General features: G+C 34.4%; 3 protein-coding genes across 3 annotated transcripts; 1 reads left to right on the top strand and 2 right to left on the bottom strand.

The window, feature by feature from the left end:
- Window positions 1–812: 812 nt before the first annotated feature.
- On the bottom strand, window positions 813–3,026 carry LOC136342343 (tRNA (guanine(37)-N1)-methyltransferase). Its single transcript, XM_066288051.1, has 4 exons — window positions 2,445–3,026; window positions 1,554–2,384; window positions 1,152–1,262; window positions 813–1,068 (listed from the first exon to the last, which is right to left on the bottom strand). The coding sequence occupies exons 1-3, from the start codon at window positions 2,977–2,979 to the stop codon at window positions 1,168–1,170; spliced, it is 1,461 nt and encodes a 486-aa protein (XP_066144148.1). The 5' UTR covers window positions 2,980–3,026; the 3' UTR covers window positions 813–1,068; window positions 1,152–1,167.
- A 410-nt stretch (window positions 3,027–3,436) lies between these two features.
- Window positions 3,437–6,832, top strand: LOC136342344 (tubulin gamma-1 chain-like). The gene is made up of 8 exons (XM_066288052.1): window positions 3,437–3,652; window positions 3,735–3,815; window positions 4,708–4,878; window positions 4,976–5,210; window positions 5,268–5,462; window positions 5,872–6,115; window positions 6,197–6,379; window positions 6,435–6,832. The coding sequence occupies exons 1-8, from the start codon at window positions 3,604–3,606 to the stop codon at window positions 6,612–6,614; spliced, it is 1,338 nt and encodes a 445-aa protein (XP_066144149.1). The 5' UTR covers window positions 3,437–3,603; the 3' UTR covers window positions 6,615–6,832.
- Window positions 6,833–7,179: 347 nt separating this feature from the next.
- On the bottom strand, window positions 7,180–11,395 carry LOC136342491 (protein takeout-like). Its single transcript, XM_066288345.1, has 6 exons — window positions 11,250–11,395; window positions 8,389–8,481; window positions 7,910–8,057; window positions 7,717–7,850; window positions 7,464–7,630; window positions 7,180–7,405 (listed from the first exon to the last, which is right to left on the bottom strand). The coding sequence occupies exons 1-6, from the start codon at window positions 11,320–11,322 to the stop codon at window positions 7,271–7,273; spliced, it is 750 nt and encodes a 249-aa protein (XP_066144442.1). The 5' UTR covers window positions 11,323–11,395; the 3' UTR covers window positions 7,180–7,270.
- Window positions 11,396–12,263: the final 868 nt, after the last annotated feature.

Genomic DNA, 12,263 nt, shown 5'->3' with positions numbered 1-12,263 from the left:
CGGGCACGTTTCAAAAAATAATAAAAACCGAACGGGACTGAGCTTGAATGCTAAATAATTTAAAAGATAAATACGAATGTCATTGCTGGAATAAGTATAGTTAGTGTATTGTTGCGTCTTCAGCAAATGCAGTTTTCATTTGGAGCTACAGTTGCGATAAACAACCGAAGTAAAAATAAATGTTTTTGGACGATTTTTACAGCACAATAAAAAACACTGTAAGAGGCGTTTTATGGTTTTATATTTGGGCAATATTGGATGTTTTATGCAGTGCACCACGGAGATTATTATTTTTTATTGATGGTCAGCAGGCATCCCGCCGTCTTTCCGAACATAAATTACATTCAAATTTCCCAAATAAAACTCCCGTACTCCTTCCATAAGTCACCGATCTTTTATGATATCAGATATTTAAAGTAATACAAACAAGGTAGTGTAGTAGTCACGAGTTAGTTGGACATCTTTAGATACACTTGTGTCTTTTCGTATAGAGCGGGAAGTAAAAAAAGGTCTGAATTATTTTTTAAAAGGAATAAGTCGATTAATTAAATATAATCACCTGGGACAGTATGTCCATCACAGTGGAACCCCTTTTCCATTATACACTGTGGCGACCGTAGCAAATTGTTCATTCCGATATTAACCAGCCACCTGCATCTTGAATTTTTTTTGCCCTATGACTTTCGGTTTTAATTTCCCTTTTCGCGGACCAGTAAGCGTTCCATTCAGTGGCCCCCTAACGGGGTCTGATAGTCTTTTCTTCATTATGATGTAAGTTTGTTAACTCCGTGTCAAGAAAATTCGACAAAAGCAACTGTGCGAAAACTTCATATTTACAAACTTAATTAATATGTGATTTATTTATTACTATAACTGCATTTCTTCAAGTTTTCCTAAATTTTCTTGGTTTTCATTTTCGGTAGTTTCGTCAACCTGAATGGTCGGCAATTTGGATTTCTTGGTTGCAGGTTGTTTGACTTCCGGTAAAGGCTGCTTTCGCAATTTCTCTTGAAGCCCGTCTAATGCTTTGTCAATTTCTTCTACTTTCGATTTATTTGTCGATTTGAGCTGCAAATTAAAAATATGTATAGTAAAGATATTATAGTATCTCATAGAAAAATATATCCTGAACCGTACTTTTACTTACGCACCTGCTTTAGATTGCTTTTAACAACTTTGGCTTTGGCTTTCATTTTTAAACTCTTCGCTCCTGCTACCTTGAAAACATTGTTGGTTTTCTTCTTGTTTTTGCCCATTTTCGCCTAAATAAAATACAAATACATAGATATATACGAAAACTTCTTTATGACAAAGTATTATTATTATTCAATTAAACAAATTGAAGTACTGTTAAATAAATCAATTTCAGTCAGATACTACTCATGCATTGAGTTGTGCATGTAATTTTCTCTACGTTAATTTGTTTAAATTTTAGTTTAAGTAAACACTTAACATTGTATAATTGGATTTGCTTTTTTTTGTTATAGACACAAATTCAAGTAAGCCCAAAAATCACTTAACTTATACATTTTGTGATCTTAAAATTCACTCACCATCACCGATACACAACCTTTTATTATTTCCAACCTGACTACCACATTTTCGTTTATTGTCCGACCATCCTCCAACCAATACATCTCTATCCAGACTTAAAGTAACCCGCAACATTTCCTTAAAATTGCTTACAGTCCTGACTTTAAAAATATCTGTTATCTTAGTGTTAATATCTACATCTGGAATTTTTAAATGTGTCTGTATGAGTTTTCTAGCAATCTCCTCATGATTTTCTCCTTTTGCAAAACAGTAAACATACACAGTTACAGGATCAAATACCTCAGGGGCTTTTGAATCACTTAAGAGTCCTATAAAAGTGTCCAAAAATTCTACTGATAAAGCTGGTAGATTCATTGTTATAAAGATAGCTTTATTTCCAAGAAATTTTAGCAGCTGCTCCTTAACCACTTTAAGGATGAATTCTCTTCCATCTAAATTAAATCCCTTAAAATAATCATCATCAACTTTATTTAACTTTTTATTGTGCATCAGCCACTTATAAGACTCAGGATTTAGATCATTGGCAAATACTCGAGACTTTTTCTTTGCCGCAGGAATAGAAAAAGGTCCCACTCCCGCAAAAATATCAAAAAGCACATTTTCAGGCTTTAAATTCTTAACAATCCTCTCATGTTCAGTGCTTAAGCGAGAATTCCAATAGACCTTGGAAAAATCAAATTCAAATCTGCAGTTATTTTCTTTCACCATAGTTCTCAAATCATTGCTCCCTTGCAGCACTTCCATTTGAAAACTTCTATATGTATTGTCAATAATATTAACTTTATTTACCACTGATTCACAGCCTTTAAGTTTATCATAGAGCACTTCCCCTAAAAATTGGTCATTGAAGTTAAAACTATGAATTACCCAATAATATACCTTTTACATACCTATTAAATGTTTGTAGGGCAATAAATGCTCTCTCAAATTAACATGTACTACACGTCCAATTACAGTATAACTAGAGAAACCATCTTGCTCTTGGGGCAATACTGCCCGCAATATTGATTCAGCATTAAAATTGTCATAACCCAAAATGAAATCCTCAGTCTTGAGGTTGGCATCTGAAACATTGAGCTTTTTCAATCCTTCTTGTGTCTCCTGAGAGAAATCTGTCCATTTGCTGATGAGATTAGGGTCCAAATAGAGCTGCACATTGCCAGAATCTGTATGGCAAATTGACTTAAACTTTTCAATTTTCAAAAGAAGGTTTTTCACTAAAGATAGTATGGTGGAGATTTTGGCGGTACCGAGATAGAGCACTGGAACCTGGATTACTTTTTCAAACTGAGTTTTGTCCAGTTTTTGCATTTCATACACACGGACAGGCGGCTTGAGAGGGCCTTCCATAGTGTGGTAGTTAAAAACTTGTTGTGGTATATAGTTGGAGGAGAGTAAGAAACGGACGAAAATGCGTGAAAGCATAAAGTTTTATATAAATAATTAAACTAACAGACTAAATATAAAATTAAACTTACGATTGTTTGATGTAAATATGATGAAAGAAGGTTAGTTGCAATTGTTTTGATGGTGTCGCGAGTGTTGGTAAGAGTTTTTGAATGATGGTTTCCATGTAAAGAATGTAAATTACATGAAAGTGCTTTTACATAACGATCTTTATTTCCCATAAACATTAGTATGAACTATAAGAAAAGAAAAAAATCGTTTAATAGCTAAAAATCACTTCCTAAAGTAATTAATCAGGGATTGTAAACAAAAAAAAGTCATTAAAAAGTTAGATTAATAAGTACCATGTTATTATGGGCCATAAGAACTTACGTATTAAGGAAAGAGAAGGATACACAATTTATAGCTATCCTACTCTACTGGCGCTTACGCAGGCGTTCCATTTGTTTACATTCATTTCAACAGTCAATAGTCAATCTATCATTTAATCTGTCAATCCAAAGTTAATATATTATAAACGGTTTTTTTTCAGTTTTAAAAATAGTTAAATACTGTTAAATATTAAAATTAATAAACAATTTGAAGAATTAGTATTTCCTTGTTATTATCCAATCTTAATAGTGATAGTCTTACCCTGTCATCATGCCCTGTGAAATGATAACCTTGCAGTTGGGCCAGTGCGGTAACCAAAGTAAGTATTGGGAAGTCAAGTAATTATTTAAACAATTCTTAATGATTTCATTGATTGTTCTACTTGCTAAAATGTATTTTAGTCGGTTTCGAATTTTGGAAGCGCCTGTGCCTTGAACATGGCATAAGTCCTGAAGGAATGCTTGAAGATTTCGCTACAGAGGGTGAGTTTGAAAAGAGCCAAATTCCTTGCATTTAAATGAGTTTAGGTCCAATGATTGTGATGCTGGTAGTATTAACGTGATCAACGATACCATAGAAATAAAGCAAAGAGTCATGAACTATGATTAACTATATGTTCCAGTTCAGTCGGAGAAACTATAACAATTTGGTGCTTGAACATTCTTAACGTAAAACAGATTTTAAAGCCTGTTGAACCTATATTGAAGGGCTGATGTCCATGTGTATCTGCTGGTAGGTTTATTAAAAGCATAAACCGTGGAAATTTTCTTTATTTTCCATTTATCAGGAGCTTTAAGATCCTCCTGCTTGAATAATTTAGTTCTAAACATGGGAATATGTGATTGTACATACTATGCAATATATTCGGTAATAACTCCTCTTGGGTCTCACCACTAATCTTCAATGCAAACTGGCTTTGGCTAAAATTGGATTTGTAGATGGTATAGCACAACACAACCATAGCAAAAGAAATTTGAATGAAATTAACATGAATTTGAACATAAAGCATTTTATTTAATGATTACTTACCTACATTATGGAGGTCTAATTTGACACATCTATAAATTGATTATAATTATAAATCTTATTACTTAAATAACTATTTCTTGATGAGGTCTAAGAATTATAATAAAAACTGATAAGTAATTATAACTTTAAATAATCTAACTTATATTTAAACTGGAAGCGGTGCGGTTGGGTACTCTTAGCCGTCAAAATTAAAGAAATAGCATTCTTGGTGTAATATTTTTCCAAGTCTTATATATATTCTCTCGACTATTTCATGATAGGGATCTATTTTGTATGTAATTCGAACTAGCTGCTCAAAAATATAGAATATCAATGCGCTGCTAAGTCTGCACTATGGCTTTTCAGGCATCGACAGAAAGGACGTGTTTTTTTATCAAGCAGATGACGAACACTATATTCCAAGGGCAGTATTACTCGATCTAGAACCTCGTGTAATCAACACAATCTTAAACTCTCCTTATTCAAAACTGTATAATCAAGAAAATGTATTTTTATCTAAAAACGGGGGAGGAGCAGGTAAGTGAAAAGTCTAGTAATGAGCACCTTGCATCACCGTTTAGTGCGAAATTATAATTATTAACAAACAAAAAAAGAATATAGCGTCATTTGTTAGGTAACAACTGGGCCTCTGGCTACTCCCAGGGCGAGAAACTGCATGAAGAAATTTTTGATATAATTGATCGAGAAGCTGAGGGTAGTGATAGTTTAGAGGGATTTGTATTGTGCCATTCCATAGCTGGAGGTACAGGCTCTGGCATGGGTTCAAATATATTGGGAAAACTCTCTGACAGATTCCCCAAAAAACTCGTTCAAACATACAGTGTCTTCCCAAATTTAGATGAAATAAGGTTATTAATGATTAACTTTTGATGAACAATTTAGATTACAAAGGCAAAAAATTTCAGTGATGTGGTCGTTCAGCCATACAATTCTCTTTTGACCCTCAAACGCTTGACCGAGTCTGCCGACTCGGTAGTGGTCTTGGACAACACAGCCCTAAATAGAATAGCAGCTGACCGATTAAAAATTCAGAACCCAACATTTACTCAAATAAACAGTTTAGTGAGCACGATTATGTCGGTCTCTACTGCAACTTTAAGGTGATTATATCAACAATTAGTTCACCGCCCATACGTACTGAAATACTCTACGTAACAAAAGTTGATACATTCTTTAACGGACTCTATGTATTTTGGGAATCAAGGTTTATTATCTTCGATGGCTCACAGTTTAGTCTCAATTTGCTTCATAAGGTTTCAAACAGAGCTAGTTTGAAATTCATTAATTGTTTGGTAAAACCTACGACTCGGCTAATTGTAAGTCAGCTTCCCAGCCTTCGTTATATATTCTACATAAAGCCTGATCATTCTCTATGGGTTTTGCTAGAGGCACATTCAGGGGTCAACATGCTTAAGTGTGTGTACGGGACGTTGTGCTGTTTCAACTTATTCCCAAAATAGATAAAGTACATGGCTTCAAATCTCTCCCTACATACACGACTGTTCCCAGATATCCTTCTTATATGAATAACGACCTAATGGGGCTGTTAGCTCCGCTTATCCCAACACCGCGTCTCCACTTCTTGATGACTGGCTACACGCCCTTGTCAACCGATACTGATGAAGCCAATGTACGGAAAACTACAGTTCTTGATGTAATGCGGCGTTTGCTTCAACCGAAAAATATGATGGTGTCCACTGCTCAAGACAGGAATTCACAGCATTGCTTTATCTCAATTCTCAATATTATTCAGGTTAGTTAATAAGTGGGGGTTTGAGTCACTCAGTTTGCTCGCGAGCGATAGAATGAAAGAAGAGAAGTATGTTTTCTCTAGGGTGAAGTGGACCCAACTCAAGTCCACAAATCTCTCCAAAGAATCAGGGAGCGTAAGCTAGCGCAATTTATCCCCTGGGGTCCTGCCAGTATTCAAGTAGCCCTCTCTAAAAAATCACCCTATGTTTCTACAGCTCATAGAGTGTCAGGGCTTATGCTGGCTAACCATACCAATATTTCATCGGCAAGTTTTCTCGGAATTTTTGGCTGGTGCGTGTTAATTAGCCCAATTTTTCCAGCTGTTCGACCGCGCTTTAGTCCAGTATGACAAGCTACGGAAACGTGAAGCTTTCCTGGACCAGTTCAAGAAGGAGGATATGTTTAAGGAAAACCTGGATGAGCTGGATTCGAGTCGAGGGGTGGTGCAAGATCTTGTAGATGAGTATATAGCGGCTACAAGGGAAGATTATTGCTCTTAGAAACGCGATTGTGCGGAAAAGGAAATTGTGTTCTGTTTAACTAAAAAATATCGTTGAATCTCACCTGATACTGATGCCATGTAAATATCGATATTTAATTTGCCATTGTTCGAGATTTAGGTGAAGATAGAGTCAAATAAATACTACATTTTTACCACCTATTTTAAGTGTTTCGCACTGTGAAGATTGAAGAAGTTAATAAAGCAGTTAAGTTTTGATTCTGTTATATCAATACCTTGCACATAAATACAACAAAGAAAATTTACATAGTAAACTTACGAAAATAAGTATTGATGACTTTACAGGGAGTTACAATGACTTATAGCTCACATAGATATATTACACATTTACACAAGACTTAGTAAGTTCACATTAATAATTTGACTCAAATAGCTTTTATAGTGTCTGAGATCTTAATGCATGAAAGCCCAAACTACGCATTGTATTCACTCATCTGAAGTTTTTTTGGAATGGGGTTCTAACTATTTTAGATCATCAAAACAGATCTGTGGACTGTGTAACTAATGTGCTGGTCAGGCATAATCAAAAGAACTCGCATTCTTGCTTCTTATTATATTACAAGAATCCAATCTATACCTAATTATTCAGTTCAGTCATTTTTTAATACAAAGCTCATTTAAGCATCTAAAACTAAATCAATTTAAAAAGAGGTCCTCAACTGGCACCTTTAGCAATATGCTATTAGCCAAATTCTTGAAGATCAACCCAAAGCTCTTTTCGTAACCTTCACGCACGTCATTGAACACATCTGCACTGTTGTCGTTCAAAACCTTAAAATATTGCTTTTCTGTATGATATTCTGTATAAAATTTCTAACAGGAATTTTACATTGTTAATATTTTCACCCAGGCCCCTCTGCCGATTGAAAAGATTATGAAACTTGAAACTGATCTTTTCTAGGTTCATACTAATTGCGATGTCGGTCACTTTCATGTAAGTTTTTCCTTTGCGCTCCACGTAGTCGAAGCTCATTACGTGATGAATCTTCATGTTTTCTACAAAAATTTCAAAAAAGAGTTGACATTTTTTAAAAACAATTGTAACGATCGTTTGAACTAAAATTCCCCAGTTTTCAACTTACCCAGGGTAATATTGCACGTTCCTTGTCCCATCACAGGCAGCAAAAGCACTCTTCCGTTCATGGCATATTCGCCCTCCAATCGCAGCGAAGGACTCAGAGAATCTGTTATTATTGTTTTCTTGTCCCAGTCAATCCTGTAATATTGTTAGAAAAGTTTCTTTATTTCACTTTTTTGATTTGCTCTACAATTTACATAGATCTATAAATTTTAACATTGGTAAGACCATGCAGTTTCACGTTCTTGAAATGTTGGGCGACATTAACCGCCCCTCTGCCCTCGCCTATGTCAAGTGATGGAATATCTAAGGGCTCCAGGCTGCCGAGTTCCAGTTCTGGGGTTGCTGTAGACAGGAATAATAGAACTTTTTTGGAAAGTTTAGAATTTCATCATCACTTGTCATTAATAATGTGTTGGCAAATTATTAAAAAGAAATGCTAATTTGCAGTTCTGATAGATTTTTCGAAGGGTCGATCTTGATTAACACTATTAAAATTATCTGCTTATCTCAGTAATAATTGAAACAAAATTGTAAATTTATAAAAATGTGTTAAAATTTATGGTTTAGTAGAGGAGAAAAGTACGTTTAAGTGACTACTGAGAACTTTATTGTTAAATGCAAGGATTCGTTAATAAGAGAAGCAGATTTATATCTCTTTTTCGTATCCACTTACGTTTGTTGAAGGAATTTATCGCATATTCGATGCCCTTCCTAAAGCATTCAGGAAAGGTTTTTACCGTTCTATTGCATTTGGTCCAAGAAGAAGCTGTAATATTAAATGTCATTTAAAGAAAGTCACAATTAAGTACAGTTTAGTTAGTTAATTATTGATTAAAAACGGTAAATTTATATATGTAGTAACGTTCCTGTTAAACTCCTAAAAAACAATAATTTATTATCAACAAGATGGGGATCGCCCTCAGTTCTCAACTCCGATTTAAGCTCAAGAAACTTGATTTGAACACAAATATGAACTCACTAACACACGAGTTTCTCAAGCAACGTTTAAAACACCTCTAATTGTATCAGTTCTTTTCAGGATAACAACTAACTCTCAATTCTTGGGTATATGAACACCGTGCCCTTATCCCAATGTATGTACATATGTATATGTATATAGCCAACGGAACTGCGAGATATTTCTAAAATGATTTGGAATCGTTTCGAGTAGGTCAGTCATCCTTGAATTCCCGGGAATGTTTTCGTTAATTTACACAAGGATGTCTCCATCAGTAGTTTTAGGGGGTGATTTGGGGAGTTTTTTTTTACAAATTATTGTCGTATATTCGTCTATGAAAGCAAAGATCGTCTCAAACTAAATGGTTATTGCTCCACATGCAGCACGAAAGGCAAGAATGACATACTAGCTTCGGGACGCCATTTTCAACGGCTTCTGATAAATCCTCTCTACTATTTTTATTCTTTTCATTAGTTATTTAATTGTTTGTTGTTCTTTTTCTTCTTATTATTATTACTTATTATCATTATTATCATATTTGTATAATTTAATAGTAATATACAGAGTGGTCACTCATGAACTTTATTTCTAACAAATTTGTTATTATTTTTAGCATAGATTTTCAACAGGGAACATTTTTTTCTCAAAAACGACTTATCGTATAAAAAAAAACATACGAAATATTTTTGTCTATTTTGACTCTGTTATTTGAGAAACATCAGGGACGTACCCTTTAATTCTCTATAAGAATTAACATAGTAATCCTTACGCACGTCTATGATTACAACATTTTCTTTTGTAGCAGGGAAAGGGGCTGTTTGGACTATTGTGTAGGTATAAGGAATTTCAATAAAATTTCACGCGCCATTTTGAAAATACAAAGCAAATTATTTTATTTTTATTAATACTTAACACCCTGTTTTTGGGAAAGACTCATTTTACGGCATACGATTATATAACATTTTCGTCTTAAAACAATCCAGAGGTCAGCGCCTTAAATATTGGAACACTCTTAAAGACCACCCTGTAGATCTACAAATCTAATTAAAATATTACAATGATGACAACAACAATAATTATTTGTTAGCTATATCTAAGGCAAAAAATACTATTAATGTTACATAATAAAGGGGTGTAGGTGATATGCCTATTAAGTTCAGCGAATAGTATGTTAATTTAAAATAGTAAGCATGTAAAGCGTAGTTCAAACTAGTATTAAAGTTAAACAGTTACAGTGTCTGAAAACGTGGACTTCGTCATGTTTGGTCAACAAATACCATTAGAATTTTGTATTTGTCTACCATTCAGTCAGCTATCTCCTATGCCATATTATTTTGGGCTAATCCTCAAATGGTACTACAGACGTTTTATCACGCAAAAGAGAAGTGTCAGATGCATTTTTCAAGTTCTTTAAACAACCCCTTCCAAAGATTGTTGTACTAAGTACGCTTGTTAACTGCACCCCCATTGTTTATTCTTAATCTGGTCACGCTCGACAGAAGGAATCATTATTTGTTTATAATAACTTATAGTAATTATGACATATTGTTATTAGTTATTTGATGACTGTTTTTAGTAGACGTAACAAACGTTAGTGAAATTCATTGTATCAATTAGTGTTCATTAACAACGGATTTGTAAATATTTGCCTTTTAATTTTCACATATTTTCTCGTTAGAATAAATTGAGGTTTTCCTTAAATAGCTCTTTAAAAACGTAATGAATACATCTATATAATGTAAAATTGCGAAATATGTCATGTTGCAAATAAATCTCTATCGACATTGGCACACAAAATCCTTATAAATGGTACCTATTCTTTCGACAAATGGTTAAACAGTCATTTAAAATAATTTCGAAGAGATTTAATTCTTGAGAATATAACAAACTCCTACTTGGAGGTACATCCAGATTCGCCTATGCCTATAGGAACGCAGCATTATTAATGCATAGGAATAAACAAAATATTCTTTTAATTTGATTTTATAGAGTCCTTAAGCATCATTTAATAATAACTGGTTGAATTTTTCTTTTTTACATTGACAATTGGCGATATTACGATTGAGTAATTATTAAGTAACAATTTTAACTACAGCAATAGACGATGATAGAAATTTTACCGCGACAATGTCATGTAATAAACGTATAGGAGTAAAATTTTTTAGATAATTTGCATGAATGCAATCCAAATCAGGAAAAAGCACGAGTGCATACCGTACATGTTGCTGTAAAATTAGTCGAATGAATGTTTAATAGCTGAAAGATTATTTAATAATTTAGCGAATTACATCAAAATAGTTTTTTTGCACCAAGGACGTAAAACTTAACTTTTAAGTCCGTGTCTGGAATCGAGCTACCTTGTATTGTCGCAGCTCTTTCGCTTTGCACGTACCGTAGCAATTTCGCGGCGATCCTTGATACTTCCCAAAGTTGCGTGAGACTATATTTACTTGATTCAAATTCAAGTTATAGGACGAAAAGGACATTGACTCATCACCCTCGTAATTTACTCTCTTATTAACTTACTTAACATATAACATGTTACCTAAAATACATTCTCCAAGTAAAGTACTTACGCAACTTGGCGGCATCTGCACCATCGTTCAAACACAAACAAATCAAAACACTGACTAAAGCAAAGTAAAACATGTCGCCTTATATCTGTTTGAGAGTAATGTGAACTTTCAATTGCAAATAGTTTAACAGTTATATGAGGACATGAAGGACAGTATGCGCTTATAAAGGAGCTTGTCCCCTACTACGCATCCACGAAGCAATTGGTTTCTAGTAAATTTTAAACTTTAGGAGGTAAGAACATTTGGATATTTTTCATTGTATCCCGTGGGATGATCCCGACGCCAGCGTTGCGTAGGTATGAGGATGATTTCACAACAAGTGTTTATCACCTTGAGAAGCTCTATGCTGCTTCACCGAAGGAGCTGCTCTCTTTCTCTCAGTTCCCGCGATATGGATTTTTTTTTCTCGGAACGAGCGTTTTTAAAGTTCCCGAGGTGTCTAGGGCCAACACACGATCCATACCTCTGGACAAGTGTAATAGACTTGGCCCCAAGTGTTTTCCGAATGTTTCATAACCTGCACCTGTATGAAAATGAACCAATTTAAACGTAAATCGTTGGGCACTTCATAGGTTTAATTAGAGGCAAATTATCGAAGTTCTGGCAAATTCAGCGGGAGCATAGGACCATGTTCGTGAGAATCAAGTGAGGTTTCATCCATAGGTCCAGAATTCCTTAAACTGTTGTTAAAGGGGAATTATTGGTGAATTGTTCGGAAACTGCCCTGAACTAATCTTAGTTTTGATCGAATTTTTTGCTTCTCATGCGCTCCTCGCTCAGGAAATGTTCAAGCGTTATACCATAGCCAGGCAAAGCCTACTGAGTAGCCTCAGAAACGACGCTTCATTTGTTGTTTTTTTTAGAATTTTGAATTATTGTGATTTATTTTTTAATTCTCTTAAACTTTCGCATCGTTTAATAACGAGCAGGGAGTTTCGTTATGCGGGGATAAATTAAGTGAAAAAAGGACACAAAAGATAGAATAAATCACTCAAAAATGTGTAAGTAAGGGAA

Source organism: Euwallacea fornicatus, chromosome 12 (assembly GCF_040115645.1).
Source record: "Euwallacea fornicatus isolate EFF26 chromosome 12, ASM4011564v1, whole genome shotgun sequence".
NCBI lineage: Eukaryota > Metazoa > Arthropoda > Insecta > Coleoptera > Curculionidae > Euwallacea > Euwallacea fornicatus.
This window is presented reverse-complemented; position numbering and strand designations above follow the sequence as displayed.

Bases quoted from the DNA above. Each gene is read 5' to 3' on its own strand.
- LOC136342344 (XM_066288052.1), top strand. From the start codon at position 3,604: ATGCCCTGTGAAATGATAACCTTGCAGTTGGGCCAGTGCGGTAACCAA. The intron at 5,463-5,871 runs GTGATTATATCA...GACTGTTCCCAG, and splicing joins GTCTCTACTGCAACTTTAAG to ATATCCTTCTTATATGAATA. The intron at 6,380-6,434 runs GCAAGTTTTCTC...CAATTTTTCCAG, and splicing joins ACCATACCAATATTTCATCG to CTGTTCGACCGCGCTTTAGT.
- LOC136342343 (XM_066288051.1), bottom strand. From the start codon at position 2,979: ATGCTTTCACGCATTTTCGTCCGTTTCTTACTCTCCTCCAACTATATA. The intron at 2,385-2,444 runs GTATGTAAAAGG...ACCAATTTTTAG, and splicing joins GCCCTACAAACATTTAATAG to GGGAAGTGCTCTATGATAAA. The intron at 1,263-1,553 runs GTGAGTGAATTT...TATTTTATTTAG, and splicing joins AAGGTTGTGTATCGGTGATG to GCGAAAATGGGCAAAAACAA.
- LOC136342491 (XM_066288345.1), bottom strand. From the start codon at position 11,322: ATGTTTTACTTTGCTTTAGTCAGTGTTTTGATTTGTTTGTGTTTGAAC. The intron at 7,851-7,909 runs GTAAATTGTAGA...ACAATATTACAG, and splicing joins GTTAAAATTTATAGATCTAT to GATTGACTGGGACAAGAAAA. The intron at 7,631-7,716 runs GTAAGTTGAAAA...AAATTTTTGTAG, and splicing joins AACGTGCAATATTACCCTGG to AAAACATGAAGATTCATCAC.